Raw genomic sequence first — 27,898 nt, 5'->3', positions numbered from 1 at the left:
CGCCGCGAGGCGCACGGGCCCAGCGGCGCCTGGGCCCTCCCGGGGCGGCTTCCCCCAGGCGTGGGGCCGCTGTCTCCGGCGGGAGAAGGGGTGCGAGGCGCCTCCGCGCGTGGCCACCCCCCACCGGCTTTATTTAAGAGCGGGTTTTCCTGAAGCGGTGGCGGGTCCCAGCCGGGTGGCAGTGCCTCCGCCTGCTGGCAGGGAGTGGCGTGGCACCGGAGGGGTGGCCTTTAAACGGGGGCAGTAGCAGCGGCGCGTTGGTGGGGCTTCTGCCGCGCTGCCTGAGCGGGTCCCGCTCGTCCCGGCTGTGCTTCGGCGGTAGCTATCGTCTAGGGGATGGCAACATCTGAAATGGTGAGTGTCCAAAAGCGGCTTTTAAAGGTTGGGGTTTTTTGTAGGCTGCAAGCGTCCCATTGGGCGTGCAGAGATCAGCCATCGTGATCCCATGGTCCTTGCTGCTGTCTCCGGCTGTCCCGGCTAGGATACAGAGGTAACCGAGCTGTTATTTTTCCTAAGTGAAAGCTTTTTGAGTTAGAGTGGCTTGGTGAGCGAGCTCTCCAGGGACCATGACTCTGTGCACTGCCCTCTGTTTTCAGCTAACTGACACTGGAGGCTGCACTGATATTTTGTGGTCCAGTAAGAGTTTTGCGTTGCTGTCCTCTAAAAGCAGCGCTGAGACCTGCAGCGCTCTCGGGGCTGGGATGTGGTATCGCTTCTTCCCTCTTGTGGCGCATGGGCAGGGCATTACTTGTGTGCAAAGACTTTCTTAAAGGAAACTTGAAAAGCTGTGAAAACATGATTTGTAGTCATTTTGCTCTCGTTGCTTTTAAGTGTTATCACAAAAAAATTGTGTATTCTAATAAGTCTTCAGTTACTTTTGCGTTGGTGATGGCCCACTGAATGTAGATGTTGGCATAACATTTTCTTCAGAGCATTTATGAGTCCAGCTTATTATAATTTTGCCTAGCTGGTTTACACCAGTTTTGCCAGTGTAAAAACCAACAGAAATGTTCCCACTGGTGGTGGCTGGACGTGGAAAGGCTGAGCACCTCAGTGATGTTTCTTTCTGGCTGTTGATAAAGACTATAGCAGATATTAACACTAGAATATTTCACTGAATCAAAAGACTGCAGTCTGGAAAGTAGACGTTTTCTTCCTTACTACAACTGTACTCTTGCAGTTAGTAGAACCCTAAATAAATCAGATGCCAAAAAGTTAGATGCTACTCTGAAAGATGGAGTGCTGTGCATAGCCCTTGGAGATTTCTAGCATCCTGAAAATATCAGAAAGTTGTAATTTGCACTAGGCTATTTATATTTCTGTGAGTTTGTTGATGTGCAGATCTCCTGCTGATCTCTTATCTTGCTCTAGCTATTAGGTTTGCTTCTGAACAGATACAGATATCTTAAAGCTGGTTTTTATTCAGGCTTTCATGGTTTGTGATGCTTAAAAGCTGAACCTACATCAGGAAAAAAATTCTAAGAGCAATAACCCTTGAGCTACTTCAGTAAATTGTAATTCCGTTCTTGTTTGTAATGTAAAACTTCTTGGGCAGTTCAAAATGCTTTTACTTCCCTGATTTTTTCCAAGTAACTTTTACTCTCTTTTGTACAATTCTGTTGCCTGGAGACTAGGTAAGGTAAATGAGGCAAGACAAAGTAACTGTCATCATACTACAACTATGACTTGAATAAACTGTTTCTTAGGGTTAGTGCATCTGTTAATAATCTGTGATATCTATTTCTGCCAACAGCTGTGAAGCCTTAAAATTAACAGCTTAAGCAAAAGGGCTTAGTGTACGTTTGGATTGCTTCATAGTGCAGAGGTGATTGGAAGAAATGTGCTTTGTCTGCCTAGACTGATATCTCAAGTATCTTTTTTTCAAATTTAGCACCTTTGGTATCTAATTCTGGTTCTCACAGCTGTACTTTTGAGCATAATGTGAGAGCATCTGTTAGCAGCATCTGCTATCAGAGATAATTAGGATGGGTCACTTGTTTCTTAGTTGGATTGCATCTCCAGCCTTCTCCTGCTCATTTACCTCTAAACATTCCCTCCCTCTTGAGGCAACATGTTACTTCAGAGATACTGTGTTAATGTTTAAGGCTGTTAAAAATTCAGTCTTTCTGAATTTACTAATCCTGTATTTTTATAAATCTGTTTATTGTAGTAACTACCTTCCAAGTTTGAAGAGTATTATCCTAACTTACATTTAGTGATATGAGAATAGTGTTTAGTGCTTTATATTCCTTTTCTAAGTAGATTTTGGAAGCTTAAAATCTTAGCAAAAAACCTGTCCTTTTTTCTTCATTCCATCTCATTTTCCCTGAGAAGTGTTATTTATCCACAGAACTACTGTTTTTTTGTAAGGAGATCCATATTCAGGACTTGGTTTAGACAACAAAAAAAATTCTGATCAGAAAACTCTTTCTCTCCATTAGACTTTTTGTAGCAGGCCTATAGCAAACACTTCAAAGTTTATCCTGGAAGATGAGCTTTATCAAATAGCAGCATCTTCAGCAGAAAAGAGAAATCCTTTTGTTGGACATATAAGCAAAATCCACAGGTTCATCTCTACACAATGTATGCATAGTGTAGAAATACACGATTTGTATGTGTCCTGATGTAATAGAAGATTAATTTTCACTTCTTAGAATTGTAGTTTGAAACTTGTTCTGCCACATTGAATACGATGTTATGGCTTGAGATGCTAAAAATGGTTTGAATTTCAGTAGTCTGTAAAGCTAATTCATCTTCCTCTGCTCTTTCTGCAACTGAAGTGAGTTTTTTAATGTACTTTTAGGTACTTAGGACAGTAGTAAAACTCCTCACCCTCTTATTCCTTATAGCACTTCAGAAGACAGGCTTCTTACAGCCAAAATAACTTAATTCCTTTTTTAGTTTATCACATTTAGGTTAGCCTGAAAGAATGTTGCGAAAGTTCTGTGCTCTGATTAGCACAGTGTTTTATTAATCTGTGATGACTGTTCTTTGCTGTTTGTCTTCAATATTATTTAATCTCTAAACTTTCTTGACCTTCAGCCCAGGCATAGATCCAGGTAGACTCCACGTCTTCTGAAGTGAATAGTATGTAACAGAAATGTTGCTATGAAGCAGTATATGAAAAAAGTGAATCTTTGGTTATTAGACATATAATATCAAATTGAACAAGAAGTTGCTGAGGGAGTTTTGTTTACTTTTTGTCATGTTTTTGTATTATGATAGGATTCCTGTTCAGTCTTTAATCATGTGTATTCTACTTTTCCAGTTCCTAGTCCTTCCTATTTAATTCCCAAGTAGTGTCTTCTCAGCCTCTTCTCTTATTCCTCGTGCTCTCCTACACTTTGTATTTGGTTTTCTTAAAAAGCTGAGAGGGGAGAGATGTATTCGTCTGCTTTTCCTTGTTTTGAGGGGTGCCTTAGTTCTTCAAATGTCTTTCCTCATATGATAACACTGAGTAACAGAGTTGTTTTATTGACTTTCAGATTCAAAGTTATGTGTTTAGAACAAGGATATTTTATTTTAAAATCTTAGATTTATGGCAAAGATACTACACCATAATAATAAAGGCTCATAGGAAACCCAAACTGTTATTAACAATGTAGGGAACCCAAGACTGAAATCTGAACTTGTTTCTTTCCCTTTGGATATAGCAGTGTTGTATCCTCGCTGTGGGTAGACAGACTTGAGAGGTAGCGAGACCACTGTTCCTACTGGCCTGGTCATTCCCCATGGGTATGTCCCCATCTCCCTCCCTGGCTGGCAGCTGCGACTGCTGAGTCGTGTAGCCCAAAGGTGTTAATGCCAGCTGCGGTGGGTGCAGAGCGCAGTAGGACAGGTTGTGGTGCTGTTACAGCTACATTCATATGCCTGACAGCTTCCTGAACGTTGGCATCTGATCACTTGCTTGAACTCTTCTGCGCAGTCTGCGTTGTGCTGGACATGGGAGTAGGAAGTTTGGCTTTTGAAATGAACCATATACCCTGTTGGCTTGCCAGGGTATGCTGTATTTCTTCTTGTTTCCAACCATGTTTTGGGGCATTTTTTTTGTTCAGCCTGAGTTCCTATTCACAGCAGCTGCTCTGAGGGTTGTTTGCATTCAACTGTCTGCTTGTTCTGTACTCTTAATGTTTGATACTACTTTTGTAACACAGTGATTCCTTCTAAGCATAAGTGCTTCTTATTAAAAGCAAACAAAATAACCACAAGCACACAAGTCTGGTTATGTTTTTTCTCTCACGTTGCTCCATCCCATACCTGCTTCCAAAAGAGCATATTCTGAAATAACATGACAATCCCTCTGTTAAGTGAAGTTTCCTTGCTCTTCTCTCAATAGTATTGCAGTTACACAGGAGAAGTGGGAGGTAATTTCTCTTGAGGCTTTTGGTTAATCATCTTTTGAGGAAAAACACAATGCTTCTAGATAAAATATAGAAGCTAAATGGATTCTTTGTCTTTAATTATTTGTGCTCAGTTAGGTTATCAGTACCTTTAAAAAACAAAACCAAACACCTCTAGGGCTATCATACATTTGTCTGCATCAATACACGCATTAGATAATCTTCCTCTGCACCATCCTCTGTATGTCTCTTCTCTTAGAACATAGGATCTTTGGGAAGTCCAGTAATTAGTACAAATAGAGTGCAACATATCCCAGCTCTGCTTTGGAGAATCCTTATGACCACTGCAACAGAAATATAAAAAAAGGGGGGAAAACCAAAAAAGGTAACTGATTTCTTTCCTAACAAAGCTGTACTCGTGGAAGGCATTTCTTGGTACAGGCCTGAGTAAGCAACTATGTACAAGTTTGTTTACGTCAAGTTCATATGGCGAGTTCGGGATGTAGCTTTTCAGTAAGGTCTAACTTTGATACTGTAATTGAAAAACATGCTTAATTTAGAATGTGTAAGTGATGTACAAGTGCCACATCTTATTATGGGAAGCAAACAAATGAAATACTAACATAAGTCACTTTAGATCCTGTAGGCTGCTGATGCTTAACAAGGCACTTCCTACTGTAAACTGCTCAGCACCCCTTTACTCAAGGGAAAAATGGATGAAGCAAAAGCTTTAGAAGGATCTTGTGTAAGCAGAAATATTGGCTTAAAATGTCTCACTGTGGTTGCAAATTTTTGCAATGACTGTTGTGATGTCAGTGTACTTCTTCTAAGCTTTCTTTAAGCAATGTCAGGAGGAACTGACTGAGCTGCTTTACCATAAGGCATTCAGTTGGTTAGGCAAACCCAAACAAGGAAACAGACCTTTTCACATCTACCTAGAGGTTGTTAATGAAAGAGTGGTAAAGGAGAAATAGTACATCACTTTTATTTGATATAATGGCACTCTTTAAAAAACAAACGTAGTATGAAAATCTATCAAATGTGCTTTTTTATCATTGTTTAACAATTTGTATTATTCTAGCTTTTAAAAGACTTTTCTGGTAACATATACCTAAACTCATATTCTTACATCTTTTAGTATAAATCCTTACAAATCATGTCAGAAGAGTCATTCTTCCCAAGGTGATTATTCAAAGGATTTTGAAGATCTGAATAGGTAAGAAACTTTCAGTAGCATAAATAGAAATAATTCTAAGGCTTTGAACATCCTATGTGTTTAACAGAAAAATATTTGTAAGGCTATAGCAGGAATATATATTCATTTTAAGTCATCTGGACATATAAATAGATAAAATATCTAAGAAAAATATCTCATGCCTCAAAGCCTACCAGATTCTAGACTCTGCTCTTTGAGACTGAATTCCAAAGCAGTGTCTGTTACAGGTACCTGGCTACTGAGTTTAAGTCCATGGCAAAAAGAGTGGATGTTCTTGTAATGATTTGAATCGACAACTTTTATGGTATACAGGCTTGATTCTAGATACTTATTTTTTGGAAAGTTTATGTTGTTCCATATTATGCTTTCTTTCAAGAGCAAACAGGGCTTTTCTCCTGTTCTTTTTCAGAATGTGTATGTGCATATTTTATCTGTTCTGGAGTCATCCTGCAATTTTTTGAGGATTCTGTAATTATTACCTTTTTCCTTAAATAATTTTTTCTTTCTATTAGTGGTAAGAGAAACTTACCCTCCAGTAGAAACTAATTCTAGCTATGTAGACGATGCTGAGTGCATAATCAAATTGCCTGGAATGTACTATTTTCTAACTTTTTGTTTTTCATAGTTTATAGTTCTAAAAATAAGCTTGAAGAAAAGTTCTCAATTTTTAACATCTAACTCAGCTCAAGCTATGTTTGAATAAATTTCATGTTATTAATTTTTTACTCATACAGTTTAGAAAAATGTTGGAATGGGATTAGGTGATGTCCTTTAAGAACCTTTATTATAGTGACTCTTGAAGGTAAGTGAGGCTTTTTTATGAACTACTAGGGAGTTATTTAAAAGAATGAGATGCACAGCTTGACAGAAGTATCATTGTATTGAGCACAAAACTAACTTGCATTTGGCCTAATTTTAACAGGCTGGCCATCTATTTGCAACTTGATCTCTCACCTGTGATATGAAGTATTTTTTTATTTTTACATCTCTAAATGGCTTAAATCGTTACTTAAATTTTAACTTTAAATGTAAGAATAACCATATGAAATGAAATACCTGTCCATTTTTTACTATCGCAAATAGTTACAACAAATAACCCTCAATTACTGCTGATTATTTTCCAATCCGTAGAATAGGAATAAAAATACATGGATATGAAAAATAGGGATGTAATATAAGGCTTTATTTCACCCATTCTGTCTTGTCTGTTTACCAAAGATCTTGCAAGTGCTTACAATCCAAAGTATGAGAGTGGTTTTCAAAATAGGATACCTTAATTTCAAGAGCAAAAGGACCTTACTAAGATATATATTCTCTTTAGCAATTTAACTGGCTAGTCCACAGATGTCTGATGTAGGTGGTGTGTTGGAATAATCTATCTTGCCAAAATGTTTTCTTGAATTGCAGCTAATGATTTTGCCAGTTGTTCTAAATATTCTCATTTTGATTAAGTCTTTGAATTTGTAAGCTAAAAGAAAAGTTTCAGTGCTGAAGAACGTAGTCTTCTAAAGAAGGCTAATTTATTTAAAATCTGGAGTTGAAACATTGTGCCAGGCTTATGTGCCTTTTACCCTTCTAGGAAAGCAAAAAATAGATTTCAAAAACCTCATTTTATTAGCCTGGTCTATATTTAGTAAAAGGATGCTTTATATACCCATGGAACATGGAAAACTTATGTGGCATGATAACTAGAGGAGATAACTGGAGATGCTGGGAGGAACAGAAGATGCAGAGTAGCAAAAAAAGCAACTAGCTGCTAATGCCAAATGAGCTTCTATGAGTTGTGGGGAACAGTCTTCTGCATCAGTTCAATCTTGGTGAACATACACATTCAATTATCAGCATCCCCTTACACTTAGTATTTTGAAAATTGATATGTGTGATTTATTTAAATCCCCCCCATAAGCATGGAAGAAAAAATATTTTGCATGAACTGGCCTTTATTTTAACTTGAAGAGTGCATTCAAAACATGTTTTCTCCTTAGCTTTGAAGAGCTATTTGGGCAGCAATATGAGCATTCAACAGGGAAAGAAGATTAGTATGAGATACCAGTACTCCTAAAAAGGTAAGAATTGTAACGAGCTCCTATTCTTTCTTAGAGCATGCACTTCCATCTATAGTTGACAGACAAGTTCATAATACTCATCAGTGTCCCTTCAAGGTCTAGTGGTAGTAGCCTTAAATCATTATAGAAAAATCATAGCTCTCTGGTTATCTTCAGGAGGTACCACTCTGGTGGATCTGGGATACATGTTGAGGCTTGAATTGCTGAATAAGGCTCATAAATTGTGGTGTAGATTATTAAATAAGCATGTTTCTGTTTTGTGGCCTCTGAAAGATGATAGAGAAAGATTAATTCTTAGTGCAGCAAAAAGGCTGTCATAGCCAGTAGGACAAAGAGTACCATGTCCCAGGGAAAGCTGGCAGGCATATCCAGGTATAGCAGCACACTTGGGAACACGAGTTGCATTTGAATATGTGGATGCAGTCCAGCAAATTTATAAAATGTGGGAGTATGGCAGGACCCCATTACTGAGGAGCTTGCATTACAAGCTACATTAAGATTAGGTGAAAAAGATCTCTGGTCTGGTTTTCTACTGCAGCATTTTTGTGTGTCACCAGCAGACCAGGCAGATGTTTATCACAGGCCATTATGCTGGAACTTGGCCATTGCAGGTTCTTTAAGAATTCGCGTTGCTTACCATAGATTCCTGTGGTGGAGGGGAAAAAGGTTTTGACAATGAGACCTGTATTTTCATTAGCTGTATGGGGAAATCTGCCCAATAAAAGGACTTGGATAATAGAAAGAAGCTGAGTGTAGGAATGTGAGAAATAAATTTAATCCCTGGTAGAACTCAATGGCAAAAATACATAGGTACTTCCCTTCAGGGTAGAGAAGAATATTTGTGAAAGAGTTTTCTGTCACTAAAGAAGTTGATAATCCCATGATATCTAGGACAAGTTAACGAATGGTGTGAGTGTTGTAGCATGTGGGAAGATCTGTGTGAGGAATAATTGCTAATTGAATTGCAGGATCACTTATGGATTTACCTGTACTCAGCCCGAGTTCTTCCAAGAAGATACAAGAGGGATGTTGCTTGATTAACTACCTGGCTTTTTGCACAGGCAAGTAAGTGAGCAATAGACCTGGAATTACATTCATCGCTTTATTCCTCCTTTAAGACTGCTAGGAAGATTGTGAAGACTAGTAATTCCAGAGAAATGTTTAGCAGAATGTGACTATTACTGTTTTTCCTGGTGTTTTTGCCTCTTAATTTGTTTTGACAAGGTCATGGCAATAAAATGCTGTATATCTATGTTCAGTGTTTGAAAAATTCAGCCAGTTATTGAAATGAGCAGAAGTGGAAGGTGTGGATTACGGTAGGCAGTAGATGGTCTGTATTACTACCACCTTGCACCAAAGTAAAATTCTGAAAGATTTGTTTACAGTATCATCTTTTCTGGCAGTTGGTGGGTTTATCTGGCACTGAGGCTGTAGAGCAGGCTGTGACGGCAGGGCTTACTTCTCAGGGCTGCAGCTCATGAGTGTCCATTTTTTTGGGGTGGGGCTGTGATATGATATGTGACTGGGAACTAGGAGCTAGAAGTGGTTCATGTTTGAGAATTAGTGGCGTGAACATACTATACTCAGTTCAAAAGAGGAAAATGAATCCTTACCTGCAAAAATCTCTTGAGTGAGTTAGGGAGTGCAAAACATCCTGTGAGGAAGAACTGTGTGTATATTTTGCAGATCCAAAAAAATTGGAAGGTGGCTGTATGTTGGAGATAGGCAAGCAAGCTCATTTCTGGTGACTCCTACATTGGTGTGTGTCCAGTGTGGGTATTTTTTCAACATGGCCCTTAAAGTGTTTAGGAAAGGTGTTCTGTAACACAGCTGAAAAATGTTCCAGTTTAGCTCCTGGTGTCTGGCTATAGCAAAAAAAAAAGCAGTCTGGTGGCTTTTCCTAGTCTCTCACTGCCTTCCCTTGGAGTGAGATTGGAGTCCCAGCATGAAAATGGAGGAAGTTTCGGAGAGAATGGGACAAAAATAATCATGAGTGTCCATTTTTTTGGGGTGGGGCTGTGATATGATATGTGACTGGGAACTAGGAGCTAGAAGTGGTTCATGTTTGAGAATTAGTGGCGTGAACATACTATACTCAGTTCAAAAGAGGAAAATGAATCCTTACCTGCAAAAATCTCTTGAGTGAGTTAGGGAGTGCAAAACATCCTGTGAGGAAGAACTGTGTGTATATTTTGCAGATCCAAAAAAATTGGAAGGTGGCTGTATGTTGGAGATAGGCAAGCAAGCTCATTTCTGGTGACTCCTACATTGGTGTGTGTCCAGTGTGGGTATTTTTTCAACATGGCCCTTAAAGTGTTTAGGAAAGGTGTTCTGTAACACAGCTGAAAAATGTTCCAGTTTAGCTCTTGTTTTCTGGTTTAGCAAAAAAAAAAGCAGTCTGGTGGCTTTTCCTAGTCTCTCACTGCCTTCCCTTGGAGTGAGATTGGAGTCCCAGCATGAAAATGGAAGAAAGTTCAGGAGAGAATGGGACAAAAATAATCCTCTGTGGGTTGGAATAGATGAATGGCTGTTCTCAGTAGATTAATTCCAAGAAGTCTGCAGCTAAGTTTAACCATGTTTCTTATGCCTTCTTGCATGTCTAACTAATTTCCTCAGGGAAAAAGAAAAGGGAAAAAACCCACTTTGCTTCAAAGAACTATTTTTATCATTTTTGACAGTATTGTTAAATGGTAGAGTAGTGAAGACTTGGTGATGTTCTAATATAGCTTTGCAGTCTGTGCTGTTGCTTAATTGATTTTTCCTTTGGTTGCAGGTGACTGCACCAGGGATGATTGTAGAGAGAAGCAATACCTGCAGTTTTACCAACAGATGCAGAAAGAATGACACACCTTCTGACTGTCACTGTTGCCATCAGCAAGGAGAAAAAGTAGGTTTCTATTAAGATTTTTTCAGCTAATTCTATTACAGCAATGGTAATTACATAGGTAAGTGTAACCCAGTTCAGAAATGTGACCCTGCAAATATGTAGATAATGTTTGAAGATCATCCCTATTTAATGTTTCTGGATCTCCTTAATACTTCTACTTAGTCCTAAAATTTCTGAGCATCTCCCAGCCTTTGGAGTATGACAGTCATGAGGTACCTGTCTAGGTTCTTAAAAAAAATTGACTTGAGAATTAAGTCTGATCTTAATCCAATCATAACTTCTCTTTTCTGTTTTAAAGGCTACCTTGCAGCATTTGGTTAGATTTTGTGGTCTCTTAATCTAGACCTACTAAAAGTAGTTTCAGATATTTTTGCCTGAGTAATCATTGCAGGTTTGGATGTATGTCAGATACCTTTCTAATGTGAAAGATTCCTTTCACAGTTGCCAACAGAAGGAAAAATAGAAGTTGGCTATATAAAAAGGACTTTCAGGTGCATAGAACTTTATTTTGTCTAGTCTCTAGTTCTTAGTCAGTACTTGAAGCAAAACCAGAACACTTTGGAAAAGTGAATTCTTAAAGTAACATTCTGTTAAACAGAAGACAAACTTCTATCATGAGTGTGTCCAATCCTGGAAAAGAGTGAGTTTTCATTATATCGCTGTTCGTCTTCTGGAGGTGAGCTGGGTCAACTTGCATACAGAGCTCTTAACCACTCAAATACACAGAATTCATTCTTCTTGTAAGAGGACTACCTGGAGAACTGGAAATCTAAACTGTAGCTCTTTTCAATTCCTTATTGCTGCTTTGATATTCTAACTTTCATTTCTCTCTTCCTCCCTGTAGCGAAGTATTTTATACCAAATTTGTTATTGGTATCACTTTCCTATGTATTTAATCCATTTGAAACTTATAGGAAATGTACATCATATATTCTGTCTTCACACATCTTCTAATAACATAATCAACAAAATTATTTTAAGCTGAGAGTTGCTTTTCTTTGCATTTACAGCACCAGAATTCAATACAATATTTAATTCTCTTCCTCACTGACCTCCATATCTGACATATCCCCTTCTGATGCTCAAATATGATTGGGAATACACCAGATGTTCTGTTTCAGTTCATGGAGTGTTGCAGAAGTGTAGTGGTACATAATCTCTTCAAATGAGTTGGAAATTCTCTGCCACTATTATGGCTTAGTGGTTGTCGTGGTTTAACCTCAGCCGGCAACTGAGCACCACGCAGCCGCTCGCTCACTCCCCCCCCGCAGTGGGATGGGGGAGAGAATTGGAAGGGTAAAAGTGAGAAAACTCGTGTGTTGAGATAAAGACAGTTTAATAGGTAAAGCAAAAGCCGCGCACGCAAGCAAAGCAAAACAAGGAATTCATTCACTACTTCCCATCGGCAGGCAGGTGTTCAGCCATCTCCAGGAAAGCAGGGCTCCATCACACACAATGGTGACTTGGGAAGACAAACGTCATCACTCCAAACGTCCCCCCCTTCCTTCTTCTTCCCCCAGCTTTATATGCTGAGCATGACGTCCCGTGGTATGGAATGTCCCTTTGGCCAGTTTGGGTCAGCTGTCCTGGCTGTGCCCCCTCCCAGCTTCTTGTGCACCTCCAGCCTTCTCAGTCGGTAGAGCATGGGAAGCTGAAAAGTCCTTGGCTAGTGTAAGCACTACCTAGCAACAACTAAAACATCGGTGGGTTATCAACATTGTTCTCACCCTAAATCCAAAACACAGCACTGTACCAGCTACTAGGAAGGAAATTAACTCTATCCCTGCCGAAACCAGGACAGTGGTCTATTGAAATGTTTAGTCAGTAGTAGAGAGACTTGAAATCCAGATGGGAAGAACTACAGCTGCTGCAGCTGGATTGGTTAATGTGCCTGAAATGCAAAGATCATGTGGGATAATCAGAGCAGGTTGTAAATTGACTTCTAATTTTTTGAACTAATTAAATAATTGAAGCTGACAAATCAATTTGTTTTCAGTTGTTTTAAGTCAAATATGTTGCTTTATGTAAATGAAACATTTTTAGAACTGTTTAAAAAAAAGTAGGTGTACTACAGTATATGAAAAATAAGCCATAGTTCTTCCTTGACTGTCTACTGTCCCATTGGTAATTTCAGAATCAGTGTTAGCAAGCTTTTTTGTTGGTGAAGCAAATGGAGCTAGTGACTTTCATCTCTCCATATTGCTACTAGTAAGAAATGTGATTTTCCAAGTCTAAAAGACTAAAATCAAGATATCAGTAAAATTCTTAAAGGATAACGTTTGGCATCTATCCTCAGAACATATGGATAACTACTCTTAATTTTTGTGCTCTTTATCATCAGTATTTTTTCAAAAAACAGGCTACTAACAAAACTACACTAATGCCAGTATAATAGTTCATAACAGACTATTCTTTTCAGTTGACTATTTCCCAGTGTACTAGGATGATGAGATAAAATCAAATGCTAAATATAAATAACTTCAATAATCAGTGTATTTCACTCTCAAATCTAGCACTAAAACATGATCAAGCAGGAATCACTAACTAAAAAACTTCCTTTTATGTATATTACAGCTTCCTACTATACTTTGACCAATAATTTCAGATTTTTCTCCATGTGGCTTAAAATAGATCACTGTTGCTTCCTGATATTGTAGAAGGTGTATCTGATCAATGAACACACTGTTTCGTGGGGTTTTTTACACCTCACAACACTGGACTTGATACTTGTGGCTTCTGGCACATACAAGATGGCGACAACAGCACAGCAATGGGAAACAATGACACAGATTTTTATTTGTATATAACCAGCTTCTCTTTTCTTCAGGGGAATATGCTAGAGTTATAGGCAAACAGTTACAAGAACCTGGTCTTGTGGTGGAAATAATATACCTTATGTAAGTCAGATCTCACACGTGCACTCCAAGAAGTTAAAAATGAGGGTTTTGTATTCTTGAACAGACCAATGTAGCACTTTCCTCTTGGACTGCAATTGTGCTTCATTATGCTATCAAAAGAAAGTTTAGCTTGTTTGAGATGTCACTTAAAATAGTCCCCATTCAGAACTACAGTTTAAATTTCTTTCAACCCATTAAAATTTTAAATGCTGATGCATTGCATTTCTTCATAACAGAATTTGACCTAGTTAAAATGAGACAACTTTGAAATAGTTCACTGAAATAACTTCTAATAATTCATAATACATGGCGTGATTAAATATCTGTCCTCAATTGTTGCTTAAATGGCATAAAATGCATGCAACAAACTGTCGCATATAATAATTAATGATAGGAAGTTATATAGAAATTGCTTAATTAAAATTTCACTTTCTTGCATTGATTCTATGTAAATGAATCAAAATCCTTCTTAAAGTTTTTTTGTTTGTTTCAGAACTTTTTATTGTAATTTTACAAATTTTGCATCTTTTCTTATATCAAGAACACAATAGTAAAAAGGCAGTTTCTCCTGGAGGGAAAGTAACTGCTCTGTTCTCCAGTTAGGTAAAAAATACCCTGAAATTAAGAAGAAAAAAAAAATCTGTACTAATCCTATTTCAGGTATAGGTGTTTGTGAAAGTCTTTGTATGGAATTGGGAATCTTCATCTCAGTTTTAGCTTTAGATCATGAATGACAAATAATGTTTTGAGTGGGAAAGAAATTACAACTTTTTACTTATATTTCAAATGAAGTTCATATACTGGTGCTGAATCAAAACTAAGTGTACAGGAGGGCTATATCAATACTGAACTGAAGGCTCTAAATATCTCAGTTATATTGCACAGACTTAACAGCTATATTCTTCTATCTTTTTGTAAATGTGTGAAGCAGATGAAAACACAAGCTTGATAAAGCCAGCTATATCTTCTCTGTAGTGCATCATAACATGCCTGTGGAGGATTCACTGGCTCTCATACTTAAAGCTTTTGGCAATATATTTGCTGAGTGTGAGCAACAGGAGTGTACCAGGGTTTCACACAAGGCAGCTGATGTGGTAGATGACTGCCTAGTGTGGGAGCTGAGATGTACAGTGTGCCTCTGGATGTTACATATTTCTGTTAAGCGTGGGAAATATCTGGATTGGGTGGAGTTCAACTTGGTAAGTGACTATGCAAAGACCAGAAAATATACGTTTGGAGGTATTCATATTTTTTTGCACTGAAATAGAACTTCAAGCATCTTTTAAATCTGATATAAATAAGCTTGGGTACATTCCACATAAATCTGTAAATAAATGATAGGCACTAGAGATCCAAAGTTCATGTATAAAATGCCAGTGTGTGTGTATTAATAGGCATGTGCATCCTGAAGTAGGGTGCATATATTCTTCACAGAACTGGACATGTTATAAGGACATATACACAAGTCCCCTAACGGGCAGTTGCTCTTTCACAGGTTTTGGTTGTAAAGTGAGTATTTGATCATCTGCTAATGCTGTTGAGTATTTAAGTTTTAATAACACTGTATGCATAAATGCATTTAAGTTAGTGATATCTGTCAGTCTGTTAAGCAGAATGCAACTCTTGGTTTAACTGAATTCAGTAATATAATGGTGTATAAACTTATTTTAATTAAAAATTTAAAATCCAGAAGAACATCTCCAAAAGAAAAAACCCAGCTACGTATGCAAATTATAGACTTGGAATATCTGAGCCATTTTGATCTTAGGAGCTACTCTAAGGGAAATTCTTGGATCCCCTTGTGATAAGGGGATAGTGAGATTCTGGCGAGCTTCTGCTTGTGCTCTTAATGTCTCTTGAAGAATTGCTTACCACTTTTGTTCAACAAGGCTTAGTTTAAATGAACAATCTGATCCTTCAACTGAAGCTGAAGACGCAATGTCATGAGGATGCAAGGCCATGTACAAGAATTGCCACCTATACCTTAAGTAATCCTCCACCTCTTCCACTGCCAAGCAGGACTGCTGTCTTAGGCCAATCACCCCTTTGTCAGGTGAAACCTTCATTTGGGTGACAGACTGTAAGGGGCTCTTCCAATGCTATTTCAGTTTTGTATTTCAAAGTAATTAATTCTGTTTTCATGACTGGCTTGATCACTTGCCACAGTACATTTACTGATAAAAGTAGAACAAAACATAGTAGATACTATGTGAACTACAATCAAGTAGATGGGTGGGATGTGGAAAAATTTGAACTTGCAAATATTTGGCAGTGATCAAATAATAGTTGAAAGACTGGAACTCAGCGATGCTATTTTCAGAGCAAACTTTATGTGAAAGAATAGGAGAGTAGGGGAGTATACTATTCTTTATCTAAAAATGAATTCGTTCTAACATTATAAAAGGATAAGAATATAAAGCTCATCTTTCATGTCCTTAGTCTGAAATCGGATTCAACTACTGTCCTTGCATCTGTTTGAAGTTGGTATGGGTTGAGGTGAACACCTGGCTATTTTAGAAAGGCTTTTTTCTTCCCCTGTTGTGAACTTTTCCCATTCTACAAAGCTTTCTTTTTTGGTTACCAAGTTGGCTGCAATTCTTTTGAGTTACTGAAGCTCATTGAAAACCAAAAGGGCAGCAGAAACGGCAAGGGCGGTTCAGGTTTTAAACATGAATATTCTTGGATGCATAGGATTAGAGTATGGAGCTTTGTAAATTAAATACTGCTTTAATGGTTGAAATAAATAGGGAAGTCAGCAAAAATTATTGTGACATCTGCTTAATTGGATTATTTTCTTTTATTAAATGGTAGTGTAAAAAGAAACCACATGTACACTCTTGACAGCTATTGACATTAGTGCTGAGTCTGATTCCTTGGAATGAATACTAGGTGCAAACTGTATCAAAACTAGTGACCTACATTATGGATTAAATCCTTGCTCAGAACCAGCCTCAGATGACATCTGTTTGTCATGACAAAATCACTTGGAAGTAAAATCTGGCTTTAACTTTCCATACCAATGGCACTTCATTTGTCAGTTTGTGTTTTAACTTGTGTGTGCAGGTTAACATTAATATCAGGGAGAGTTTTACTTTGTAGTGTGCTCATGCTAAGATTAGTAACACTGTAGGTCAGTGTGCTCTGTTAAATATGTACAGGAAGGTTATACTTGCAGCTCAGTGGTTGTACATCTTTTAAAGTAGGGCACTATGGATGATAAAGGCTAAGGCATTTGTAGCTGTTGGTGTGTGGTGTCACTGCTTTGTCTGCAGTGCTCGTTTCTATATGTTTCTCTACTTGTTTTCAGATAGGTAACTGGCATTTCTTAAGCCTGGTGTTTTTAGAGCCTCACAGTTAAGAGAGTGTCCTGTACACACAAAAACAGATTTTACTGTCTGTTTTAAAACAGTTGACAATAAAAACAAAAACCACTTCCAAACAGGACTGTCAGATGCAAAGGATAACTTTCCACCTCTTCTTTTAGCACCTGCTAAAGGATTTGGACTTCTGGGATATTGACATCAACCTGCAAAATGGCCACTGCTTGGAGGGACTCCTGGCCTTTTCCTAATGCCAGGTGAGAGTGACAAAGCTCTGTAGCTGTTTGGTTTAATAACTGTAAATCACTACAGTTAAAACCTTCCTGATGCTGACAACCATACATCTATTCTAGCAGGAGAACTTTATTTAATTTAAATAACGAAAACAATGGCTGTCTTTCTTCAAGCCAGTCTTGGCCTGAAGGATGCTGTTTCTGTATTGAAATAGGTACTGCTTTCAAAAGCATACAAGTCCAGTGGGTTTCTTTGGCTTTTTCATAATAACCAGGGTACTTACTACATAAATGCCTGTGTGGTTGTTACTGTTGTCATCCAAGCAAAATGAAATGCTATTCACAGTAGAAACACAATGTAATTTGTAATTAAAGTATTTAGAATTTAAAATAGGTAGAAAAAATGAATAGATATTGCTGTAGATGTAAAATAAAAAATAATGCATATTTCCCAATTTAAATATTTTTTTATTGGGAGAGAGAAAGAAGGCCTGATTTCTAAGACAACTGGAGAAACAAATGAAAGCTAAACTGGAAATAAACTGAAATGGTGATGTATGAGTTCTCATTTTGAGATGTTTATTTCATCATATTTATTATCATGTTAAAGTTCTCATTTTAAACTCTTCCAGGGTGGGGAAAAAAAATCATTTTCTTTATCCCTATAGTTCACTGAGTAGATTTGAAAAGGTAGATTGCAATCAGTTTAAATGAAGTACTTGACGCTAGCTAAGCAGTCATGTGCCCTGCTTGCAGGGTTGCAGACCTTGAGAGGGAAATACCTTCTGGCCTGTAGGAAGGCTAGCTAGCTTTTCTGTAGGGCTTTGCTGTTGGTTTTGTTGACATGTAGCAGTGGGGGGGAAGGAAAATGATCACTGAAAATAATTTTCTCCACTAATTTAAAAGGGGATTAGACCCATGGTGGGCAACTACCTCTTGCAGGTAATGGTTTCTGGTAATCTAGCTACAGTGCCTGTCAGAGCTGCTTTCTGTACTTGCGACCATCTTGGTGTTGGTCAATAAGTTGGCTGTTGTGTTAGAACAGAGGTTTCAGAGCAGCCATGGTCACAAGGGTAGGGAGAGGAGGGAAGGGGCTTAGAGTTAGCTTGTACTCAATAGAAAGCCAATGCTTAGAGGAGCAGACAAGTGACATTTCACACTGACTTGATTTGCAAGGCAAGCTGATTGTTGCTTTGAGTGTATTTTTCAGCCTTTTTAAGGAGTGAAGCTTTTCCTCCTTGGTAGGGGTTTACAGTAATAACCAAGCATAATGGTTAATGTGTGAGTAATTGGCCATCCCTGTATTTTATAGACATATAAAATATAATACAAAAATATACTGATGTGCTTCTCTAGTGAAATGGAAGTGGATGTTTTTACTACTTATTAGGCATGCAGTGCTATGGATTTATCTGAGAGTGCGTAGTAGCTGTGAGCTGACATAATCTGAAAGGTGTTATCAGAACTATAAAAGATTATTAGAGGAATCGTGTGGTTTTTTCAAAGCTCTTCTTGGCATGAGTTGATTCAAGGTTATAAAGAGGAGATAACTTTTCTCTGTGTTCATTGTAGAGAGAATAATAAGTAATTGCTTTAATTTGTAATAAAGATGACTTAGGTTACATGTGAGGAAGAAGTGTGTGGCCAATTCATGTTGAAACACATTGCCTGGATAGGAACAAGAATCAATGACACACACCCATCAGTGGTAATGCAGGTATACATGACTCTGCATCAGACATTAGGACAGGACATACCTTTTCATTTTAACGATGTTCTGCAGCACACTATCAGCTGGAGGAGTATGTTAACTTTGCAATGGGCTCTCACCTGAAACCTGATTCAGGTATGCAGAATACTTAAAAGGAATAGGATATTGGACTATATTTTGCATTGAAGTGAGAAGTTAGATTACCTATTTGAGGGCATGGAACAATCAAAAGTTTATAGCAAATCATTAGGTTTGATAGTACAGTAAAATGTAAAATTCAGATGGCAATTAGCCTTTCACTGATGGAAGAAGGGAATTGATTTTTAGATATAAGTAGATGGAGGGGGGGGACACCAGATACAGAAACTACAACTGTCTTACAGTATTTGTTGTATTTTGTCACAGCTATTCATGTTAAACCAGTACAGCACCAATGGGGAGCTTAACTAAGAAGACACTGACACCGTTGGCAATAGTGGAAGTCGCGTAACCACACATGCATCGCACCTTCTGTTGCACTCCAGCCTCTGAGAACTTCTGAAAAATTTAAGAATGCTTTTCTATTAAAACAAGTATTCATGAATGTCAGTGTTGTACCTTTGTAACTTTGAAATTAGAAGCTGCTAAACAGTCACAAAATAAAGTTACCTGTTTTACACAGTTGTTATCGATTTCACTTTGTGGTTCAACTTCATCTGACTATTCAAGTTAGAATGGGCAGGTCTGGTCAGACCTGGCTTTCAGTGCATGTTGGATGGGATGGATGCAACTTCTCTCAATTCTTGGAAAGTCCATCAGTTGTTTTTGCGTTTTACCTTAGAGATGAAGGTGAAAGCACTGACTCTAGCCTCAACCAGAATTGCTGGTATTACTTGCTCACCTAATAACTGACAGTTTTGAAACGGTTTTATATTATCTCTTGAATATTGAATTTGCTTGGGATTGGGTTTTTTGTATTTTTGACTGTTTTCACTACTATTATACCTTGAAGTTATAACAGTAGAAAAATTAAAGAAAATATTGAAATAATTGTAGTTAGGAAAGCAGTGAAGTAAATTAATGTGAGGAACCACCTTAATCTTTAGTTACATACAAGTCAATCAAATACTAAGTTTAAAAAAATATTTTTAACAGCCATTCTACTGAAATATCAAGTCTACTTCGATTTAATACATGCAAAATAAATGGTAGACGCTCTGCAAAAATAGTTGATATCAAGGTTAAATTATTGCTTACAGATTGAATATAAAGAAGCAATGCCAGAAACACGGATCTTGAAACTTCAGGTGGATTTTTCTACCTTCTGAAAGAGGCAATTACTTTCATAGAGAAAATAGTTTAGATGTGTATGAAGCACACGTTAAGTTACTGAAAGTAACTTCTGTAATGCATTAAATAAATCATAGGTATTACTTGCAACCATAATAGGCACAGTACTCTTTCAGAAAGGAGTCAAACTTTTAAATGATTGCAATGTCTTTAAAAATGGGAAGTAGTTTTTATTTTATATATTTCTGGTATGGGTGTATATGACAGCTGCTTTTCATAATTGTAGGGGAAAATTTCTGCTGATAGTGAATAGTGAAGAACTAATACATGTGGTTATCAGTATATCAGTAATTAAATCTTTTTGTTCTGACTCTTTGCAAGGTAGGCTGTCTAATGCTTTCACTGTGGATTGTGTAGTGGAGCACTTCGCTGTCTAGAAGGTTACACAGTGACTTCAGTATTATGTTTTTTCTGATAGGGCTTGCTTGATTTGCTCTATCATAACTCATGTTGTCAGATGAGTTTTCATTATTGAATTTGTTCATTCTATGAATTAAATCGATTCATAAATTTAATTTTGCCAAGAAACAATACCAACTATAGATCTTAATTGAGCAAAACTTTCTGCAGTGCAAACCGTTGAAAATAGTCCTGTGCTTGAGAACTAAGTGGTGTCTTTATGCAAGGCCTGCCAACTTATTTTTATCTTGCAGCTTTTTTCATTCATCTAATGCATTAGCTAAAACCATTAGGAACTAGCTGTCAGCCCAAGAGTAATAATATAACTTACGATTTTTCAAGACTCCCTCTAATATCTGTTTTTAAAAACATAAGTATGACTTCTGTGGCAAGTGATAGTCTAATGGTAGTGCCCTCTTTGGATAGCTAACTAGTCCTCAAAATGATTGCAGCCCACCTAACTCCTACCTATGCATTTATTTGGCTGTTGATACTACAATGTCTGAGGGCTTGCACACACTTACAAATTACCCTGCTGGTGTCCATGTGAGATAGGAGATTGCATAGGCTTTCCCAGGGGAACCTGGAAGCTTGTTTCAGAGCCTGGAATTGAACTAATTCCCTTGAGCCCCACAGTAGGTCCTTAATCACAAAATCATTCCCCATTTCGCCCAAAGAGATTAAATGTAATAACTTGTATAATTTAAGGGGTTTTTTTTAACACTTGAGGTTGAGGTTTTGAGGTGAACTTTGCTAAAGAGTTACCTGTGATGGTGTAAAAATCTCTTTTCAAAGGCAGGGGGTGGGAAGTTGCAGTGCTGCCTTGGCACACACAGGGATTGATCGGGTCCTGCTGGCCCCGTAGTGGGCTCCAACCACAAGTGGAGAGCTCGCACCTCATGCATATAAACCCTAATCCCTCCATGTATTGGGGGAGGTACTAAAACTAAATATCCTAAGGGAATAAAGAGTGAAAGAAGTATGTACCTGCACTGTGAAGAACAAATGAGGTGTGTAAAAGAAAGTGAAAAGGGGTGTTACGTTGCTGTTTAGGAGTCGGCTTCAGCCTCTGACTTCACATGTGAAAAGGAAATTTAAGGGAGCTAATCAAGGCAAAAAGAGGTTACACCTGCATTTGGATACAAGTGAGGCATTTCTGTGGATATTTACTTTTCAAGAGAATTAGGTTTAAGTTAGTAGCCTTACTGATGTGAAATTGGAAAGGAATAAAACCCAAAAGTTCTAAACTCAGCATGCCTGTGCACAAAGGAAATCATGTTTGAAACTTCACTCATTTAAAAAACCCAAACCAACCAACCCAAAACAAACAACAAAACCAAACAAAAACCCAAGCCTTGTAGAATGTTGTCAACTAAATGAATTGTGAACTTTGAATCCCTGTGTGTGCCAATTTTCCCGAGGAAACTGAGCAGCTTAGAGTAGTTTAGATACTTCTTTCATTGACCTGCTATTTGCAGACTCTCAGAAGTGGTCTTAAACTTTATTATAGACAAACAAAAATGCTTGTTTGTCCTTCACTGAGGTGTTTGGGTGAGGTATGCTCAATTTTAAATTGGTTTAAAAAGCCACTGGTCCTTAACAAACATTCACAGTACTGGGCAGTGTGCATGAACAGAGTGATGATGTGCAGCACCAGACAGGTGAGTAAAGGAAAAAAAAAGCAAACTGAACCTCAACCAGGTAAGTATTGAAGTCCTACTGCATTTTAAAACAGCCGATACCGCTTCCCTTATGGAAGAAGTGGCCTGGTGGTTGAGGCATGGCATAGGGGAGCCAGTCGACCTGAAGCAGTGTCCCAGAGCTGGCTGCTGTGCAGGCGATGTGCGAGTCCCTTGGCAGGGCCTGGTGCCGCCTGCCCCCGCCATGCCATGCAGCCAGGAGGGGAGGTGTCTCCTCAGGAGCGGGAGTACGAGGGCTCCAGTGCAGAGTTAGGCCGCTGGTTGTGAAAAGTGAAGGGGAGAGATCAAATTCCCACTTCGCTGGTTTCACTGCTCATTTTTTTTAGTTGCCTCTGAGTTTCTGGAGGTGCCTCTGTTCTCAGAGCTACCAGTTGTGTGCAGAACGTGGGGCTATGTGAAACAGCTGGCTCGCTGAGGCCGGGGGTGAAAAAGACTGAAACTTTACCAGTTGTCTGTCTCCTGGTCTTCAAAACTTCTATTACACCTGAGGATGGGAATAAATATGAAGTGTGGCCAGTGTCAGAGGCCTGCAGGAGATATGTTGTGGACACCGAATCACTCTCAATGCAGCCTTTGATCAGTCTGCTGGTTTTTTTTTTTAACTGCTTAGTTGTGCAGTAGTCACTTGAGGTCTACATTGTGTTTTACAAAGAAGAAAACGTATCAGATGAGATTTTAACTAGAATCCTGCTTCCGTGATCAAGTAGAAAAAGGAAAGATAACTTTCATCTGTATTTAGGGCTGATATATGGCCCAGAGTGCTTGAATTACTGAATGCTTTTCGTATCGCCAGTACTACTGTTGATTAGATGTCCTCAGGGCTCATGTGGTGATATATTTTAAAGGCACTGTATTTTTCACCTTGCACTCTTACATCTTTAGCTGGATTTACTTTTCTGACAGAAAACTTGGATTTAAAGTATTTTTCAGACAAACACCAGTGCTACCGTGACCTGCTTTTGAACTTAAATGTTGTATCTGAGTAAACGAACATGTTGTTGAGCTGTAGTCATTCTGCAGAGGTCTGGCAAAGTTTGAGTAACCAAGGCAAGAGAAAGTGACTTCCTCGTTTAAAATGTGTATTTTGGGGCATATAACTTTTTGCAGGGTACCAACATCACGGGTGCATTTCAGTCTGATCCCTTCCCTCATGCCATGCACCTAAGGCAACAGAGGTGGGAAGGGGAGCGGCAAGCTGGCCAGCTCCCCGGCTGGTGGCTGTGCTGTGCCTTGCTGGTCAGAGCTGCTGAGGGGGGAAAACAGCTCTCGCTGCCAGCCCTTCACCAGGAGCCTGGGAACTGAACACAAATCGTGGAGGGCAAAGAGGCATCTGAAACCGCTCTCCTGCCTGAGCAGATCAAAGTGCTGCAGAGAGCCCGGTAGTTGCTGCAGCCCAACCGAGGGGGAGGAAACAGTGCCCTCGCTTTGTCTTTTATTTCCATGGGCAAAACAAGTGTGACATGCACTCTACCCACTGTGGACCAGGGAGGAAAGTGCACTGCTCCTCTTGCCTGTGTTTTCTCTCTTATCCTGTTGCTTCACCAGCTGGCAGCTATGATGGGCAGGTGAGCCTCCTGCCAGGGGCGGGCAGCTCACCAGCTCCACCTGGCAGGGCTGCCTGCTGCTGGCAGTGCGTCCGGAGGAGGGCCCTGCTGCAGGTAAGAGCTGCTTCATGATACATTTGTCTAAAGTAATCTTTAAACTGCAAAAGCAGGCTTCAATTAATGCAGTTTTGCTTGTGCATATTGTTAAAAGGCTGTATGTAAAAGCTGGGTGCCGTGGACTTAGCTGTTTCCATGCCTTGCGGTGCCCAGGCGTGGTATGAATCTGGGTAGGCTGTGGGGAAACCTGTCCGCTCAGTCCCCCTCAAGCACTCACATGAGCTGTGGGATTGAGAAAGAAAAGTTATTGGTTTATGAGGGTGATTTCTAGTGTTCTCCAAATGCAGAGCGTGAGTAGGGAGGCTGGGGGTTATGTACCTGAGCATGGTACGGTGGCAGTAAACTTTGGTCTTTGCAACAGATGTGTTGAAAAATACAAATATTGGTTGGCTTGTTAATTGCTGAGTGATGAGTGCTGTTGCTTTAGTGTCTGAGTGCATGATGATGAAAGCTTGATGATTAACTATTTTAATGTTTTTAATACAGTTCTTTTAAGCATTTCCTAATTCTGTATTCTTTCTCAAACTGTCTTTTCATAGTTACCTGTGATACTTAAGGTTGGGCATACACAAATAATTTGACGTTTTTAGTTTAGCAAAACTCATTAAAACAAAAAAGCAAAGATGAGAATGCTGCATGGGTACCAGGCAAGATGATGTTTCCTCTTGTGATAAGTTATTTACATGGTGCTTGGTTTTCCTTGGTCTGTGGGCTGAATAAATGGTATGAGCCTAAAGTCCTTATCCTTTCTTTTATGCTCATTTGTGTGTTGTAAACTTTCTGATGATGTTTGTAAAAGTATGGATTTTATCGGGTATTTTCCTCTTTGCTAACACTGTTGGGGATGTAAGTGGAACATGTAGAGGGAAGAAAATTTCCATTCTCAGGTTTGTTATGAATGAAATGATGTACAGTGTTGGCTTGACAGTACTTAAGCTACTTTGATGTCTTAGCAGCTGCTTAATATCCCTACAGTGAGAACTAACTGTTCAGAAATGCTCACTGGCATCCTCTAATTATAATTCCTGATTTCCTGGGTAACTCTTAGACTCAAGTGTCAGTAACTGAGAACTGTTGAGTTCTGATTTGATTTAAGGTGTGTAACCTGTGTTCAGTGCTGGTTTTATGTATTGCAGCTACATTAACAATGCTAAAGCTGCAATATCAAATGTTTAGAAGATGCTGAACTGAGGTTCCAGTTCAATCCCATCCCGGATGTGTATGACGATTATACTATATTCCTTAGTTATGGTTGTCTTCTGTTGTGTTTGATTATTGTTCACTTGTTTGCACAGGATGTTTGTCTCAATGTATCTGGGGTGTTTTAAAATCAAAGCCGCCTTATGTAATAGAGGTGTTGCAGAAGTTGGAAGGCTCCTCACAGATAAAAGTCAGCAACAGACTCTAATCCTCTAAGGCTGTGTTAAGCCTGAGAGCTGAGAGATCACAAAAATGACGATGCTTTTCCTGGAGTTTCTTGTCTGTCACAGCTTTTCCATGTAACTTTAGGCAAACCATGTAAAAAGTGTCTGTAACTGGATCCTGTTTGTGTAAGGATTTCTTTATTTTGAGTACCCAATTTGGTATGCTGGCAATGAGCACCCCAAATCCTCTGATTCTTTTGACCTCAGTGACAAGGGACAAATGTCAGAGAAAAATCAGAGGAAACAGGAGGCTGTGTGCAGTGTGTGCTAAATGCTGGGTAGTAACCAAAGGCACTCCCTTAGTTATACTCCCTATAGTAAAAAAACCCTTGATAGTAAATAAAATGATGCATTGCTCCTTATCAAATAGTCACTCAATTAGAGAAGCAGTGTGTCTTTATCCAATCTTGTAATTGGAGAGTGTGCCATACTACACATGGGTGTTGGAGAGACCTTGTGGTAGACAATACACCTTCAACTCAGATGTGTCCTATTGCCTGACACTTTTGTTCTGCATCCATAAAGATTTGTGAGGCTTCCTAGGGTATGAAAAGCAAACAATCATCATTATATTGCTTTACTCTAGCAGCAGTATTGCTTCACTGTATTGCTTTACTTTATTTAGTAGCAATTTCCTATGCAGTTCAGTGCAAACCAACTATGGGACAGTTTAGTAACGTCTGCTTGGGTCTTCTCTCTGACTTTTGGAGGGAAGAGTGCTAGATTGTGTAATTTGTGTAAAGTAATTAGATATGTTGAAGCAAGACATGTAATGCCAACGGGACGAATGGAAGTAGAAACTCTTAGAAATGTATCTGCTGCCTCTTGTGAGCTACACAGAAATTGCAACAGCAGCAGGTAACTTTCGTAGGGGAGCTGTGAGGTTTCAATCCTCTTCACCTTTTGCTGTAAGCATTTAGGCTCGGGTTAAATCTTACTGAAACTTGTGCTACTGACAACCATGTGGAAAGGTCGGATGCAGAGGCAGGCTGTGGGCAGGATGAGTTGGTTTGTTAAGCCAAGCACAGCCTGTGTGCCGTAGATTGAGCACTTCTAAGTGATAGAAACCCTTTTTCTGGTGAAATTCTCAAAGAGTGAAGCAGTGAGGTAGTAAATAACAAAGACTTTGTTTCTGTCTGACTCTGTTGGCTAAGTGGACTCAGTGAGCAAACACAGCCAAAGGCAAGAGTTGGCTCTTGCTGCACATCTGGGTACAAAGGCAGCAAGTTGTGTTTCAGATAGGAGATGGTGCTTTGGAGCTGCAGCTGGAAGACTTAGTGCTGTGCTGCAGTGAAAGAAATAAATACAATCCTTGCATGGCTTATTTTCCTTTTGGTTCCATTAGCAGAAGGGAGAACACTTTTACTGGTGCTGTTTTCAGAGAAAAAATGCTAGAATTGCCTGTTTTGAGTCCACATTTTAGGGAGGATTTGGAGATACATTGGGAGCCTATTAGAGACCACAGAAAGGAGCTGTGGCTGTGAAAACAAGCCTCATGCTGTTAAGTTTTAAGAGATTGATTTTTCTCACAAAAAGATGAGTGGATGTGATAAGGGTGTCCAGGTACCTCGGCAGAGGAAAGACATCTAATAACTGGGAAGTTTTTTACCCTTGCTGACGCAGATGTAATGTACCCCAAGTTTCAGGGGTTTACCTATTGAATCAACAACTCTTCCCCCCCCCCCCTTTTTCTTCTGTCCTTGTAGGGACTTGCCGAAACCTCTGTTGGTACATTGGTTTCTCTGATGGTTTTTCTACAGTCTAGAGCTCCAAGGGGTTAATTGCCTTAGAGAAGTCATCTGGATGAATGGGCAGAGTAGATAATCTAATGATTCTGGGCTTACACCCCTGGCAATAGCTGAGGTGGTGTTATTAATTACTCCTGCCACTGGCTAGCAATCACAACTAGGGCCTCTGCCTGCAGCTCCTGCCTTTCCTATCAGAGTTGTCGCGCCTCTCCTGAGCTTGCTGAACGGTTCCTTCAGTGCCTTTGTTTTCTCCAGCGCTGAGCCTTTCCTTCAAAGTGATGCCGCGTGCCTTAAGTCCTAAAGCAGTGATGTAAGGGGTGAGGGAAGAGAAGAATAGCCCTTTCTACACCAAACTCTGCTCCATGACTTTTTAAGTTGTTCACCCACAAATACGCCTCTGCGCTCTGCTTCCTCTGGCTGACCTGCTCGCAGGGGCCCCCGTACCAGTTTTCGAGCTTTGCGGGAGGGGGCTGTGAGGGTTCGGAAGGCTGTGACTTTAAGGTGAGTGGGAGCTGTGAGTGGCTCGTTAGGACAGATGGGAAGCTTGAGGGTTGTTTTAGGCGTTTTTGATAGGCATTCCCAGGCTGGAGCAGCGCCCCGTGGGCTCGGCTTTACTTCAGGGGTTTGAGAAAGCCCAGAGATGCTGAGTTGCCTCAGCTGTTGCTGGTGGAGGCAGATACCTGCATGAAACCCAGAGACCACCTGTGTCCTCGGAGAGCCGTGCGTGGGTGTACTGGCTCTCCAGAGCCCATGGATGCAGCCCTGGGGAAGGGGGAAGCCCCTTGCAGCTGGACAAAGAGGAGAACCCCGCTCCTTGTGCGGCCTTCCCTAGCCCCACAAGCCTCTTCCCAGGCCTGGCCCTGGACGGGCAGAGCGGTGCTGGTGTCTGCAGGGTAAACGGCCCCCCTTTCCCAGACGCGGGCCGCCCCCGAGCGCCCCACGGCCCCTCCGCCCGCGGCCTCCGCGG

The 27,898-nt window shown here is 39.6% G+C and overlaps 1 protein-coding gene across 1 annotated transcript in view; it reads left to right on the top strand.

Moving 5' to 3' along the window:
• Positions 1-336: 336 nt before the first annotated feature.
• LOC103913799 overlaps positions 337-27,898 on the top strand; it is a 116,855-nt gene continuing 89,293 nt past the window's right edge. Inside the window, 9 exon segments of the mRNA XM_009320345.1 lie at positions 337-354; positions 399-490; positions 5,479-5,556; positions 7,542-7,595; positions 10,551-10,567; positions 13,337-13,403; positions 13,405-13,448; positions 13,451-13,529; positions 14,365-14,605. Coding sequence (XP_009318620.1) covers positions 337-354; positions 399-490; positions 5,479-5,556; positions 7,542-7,595; positions 10,551-10,567; positions 13,337-13,403; positions 13,405-13,448; positions 13,451-13,529; positions 14,365-14,605 — 690 coding nt within the window.

This window comes from Pygoscelis adeliae, unplaced genomic scaffold, assembly GCF_000699105.1.
Source record: "Pygoscelis adeliae isolate BGI_AS28 unplaced genomic scaffold, ASM69910v1 Scaffold62, whole genome shotgun sequence".
NCBI lineage: Eukaryota > Metazoa > Chordata > Aves > Sphenisciformes > Spheniscidae > Pygoscelis > Pygoscelis adeliae.
Note: the sequence above shows the minus strand (reverse complement) of the source record. Positions and strands in the feature narration are given on the sequence as shown.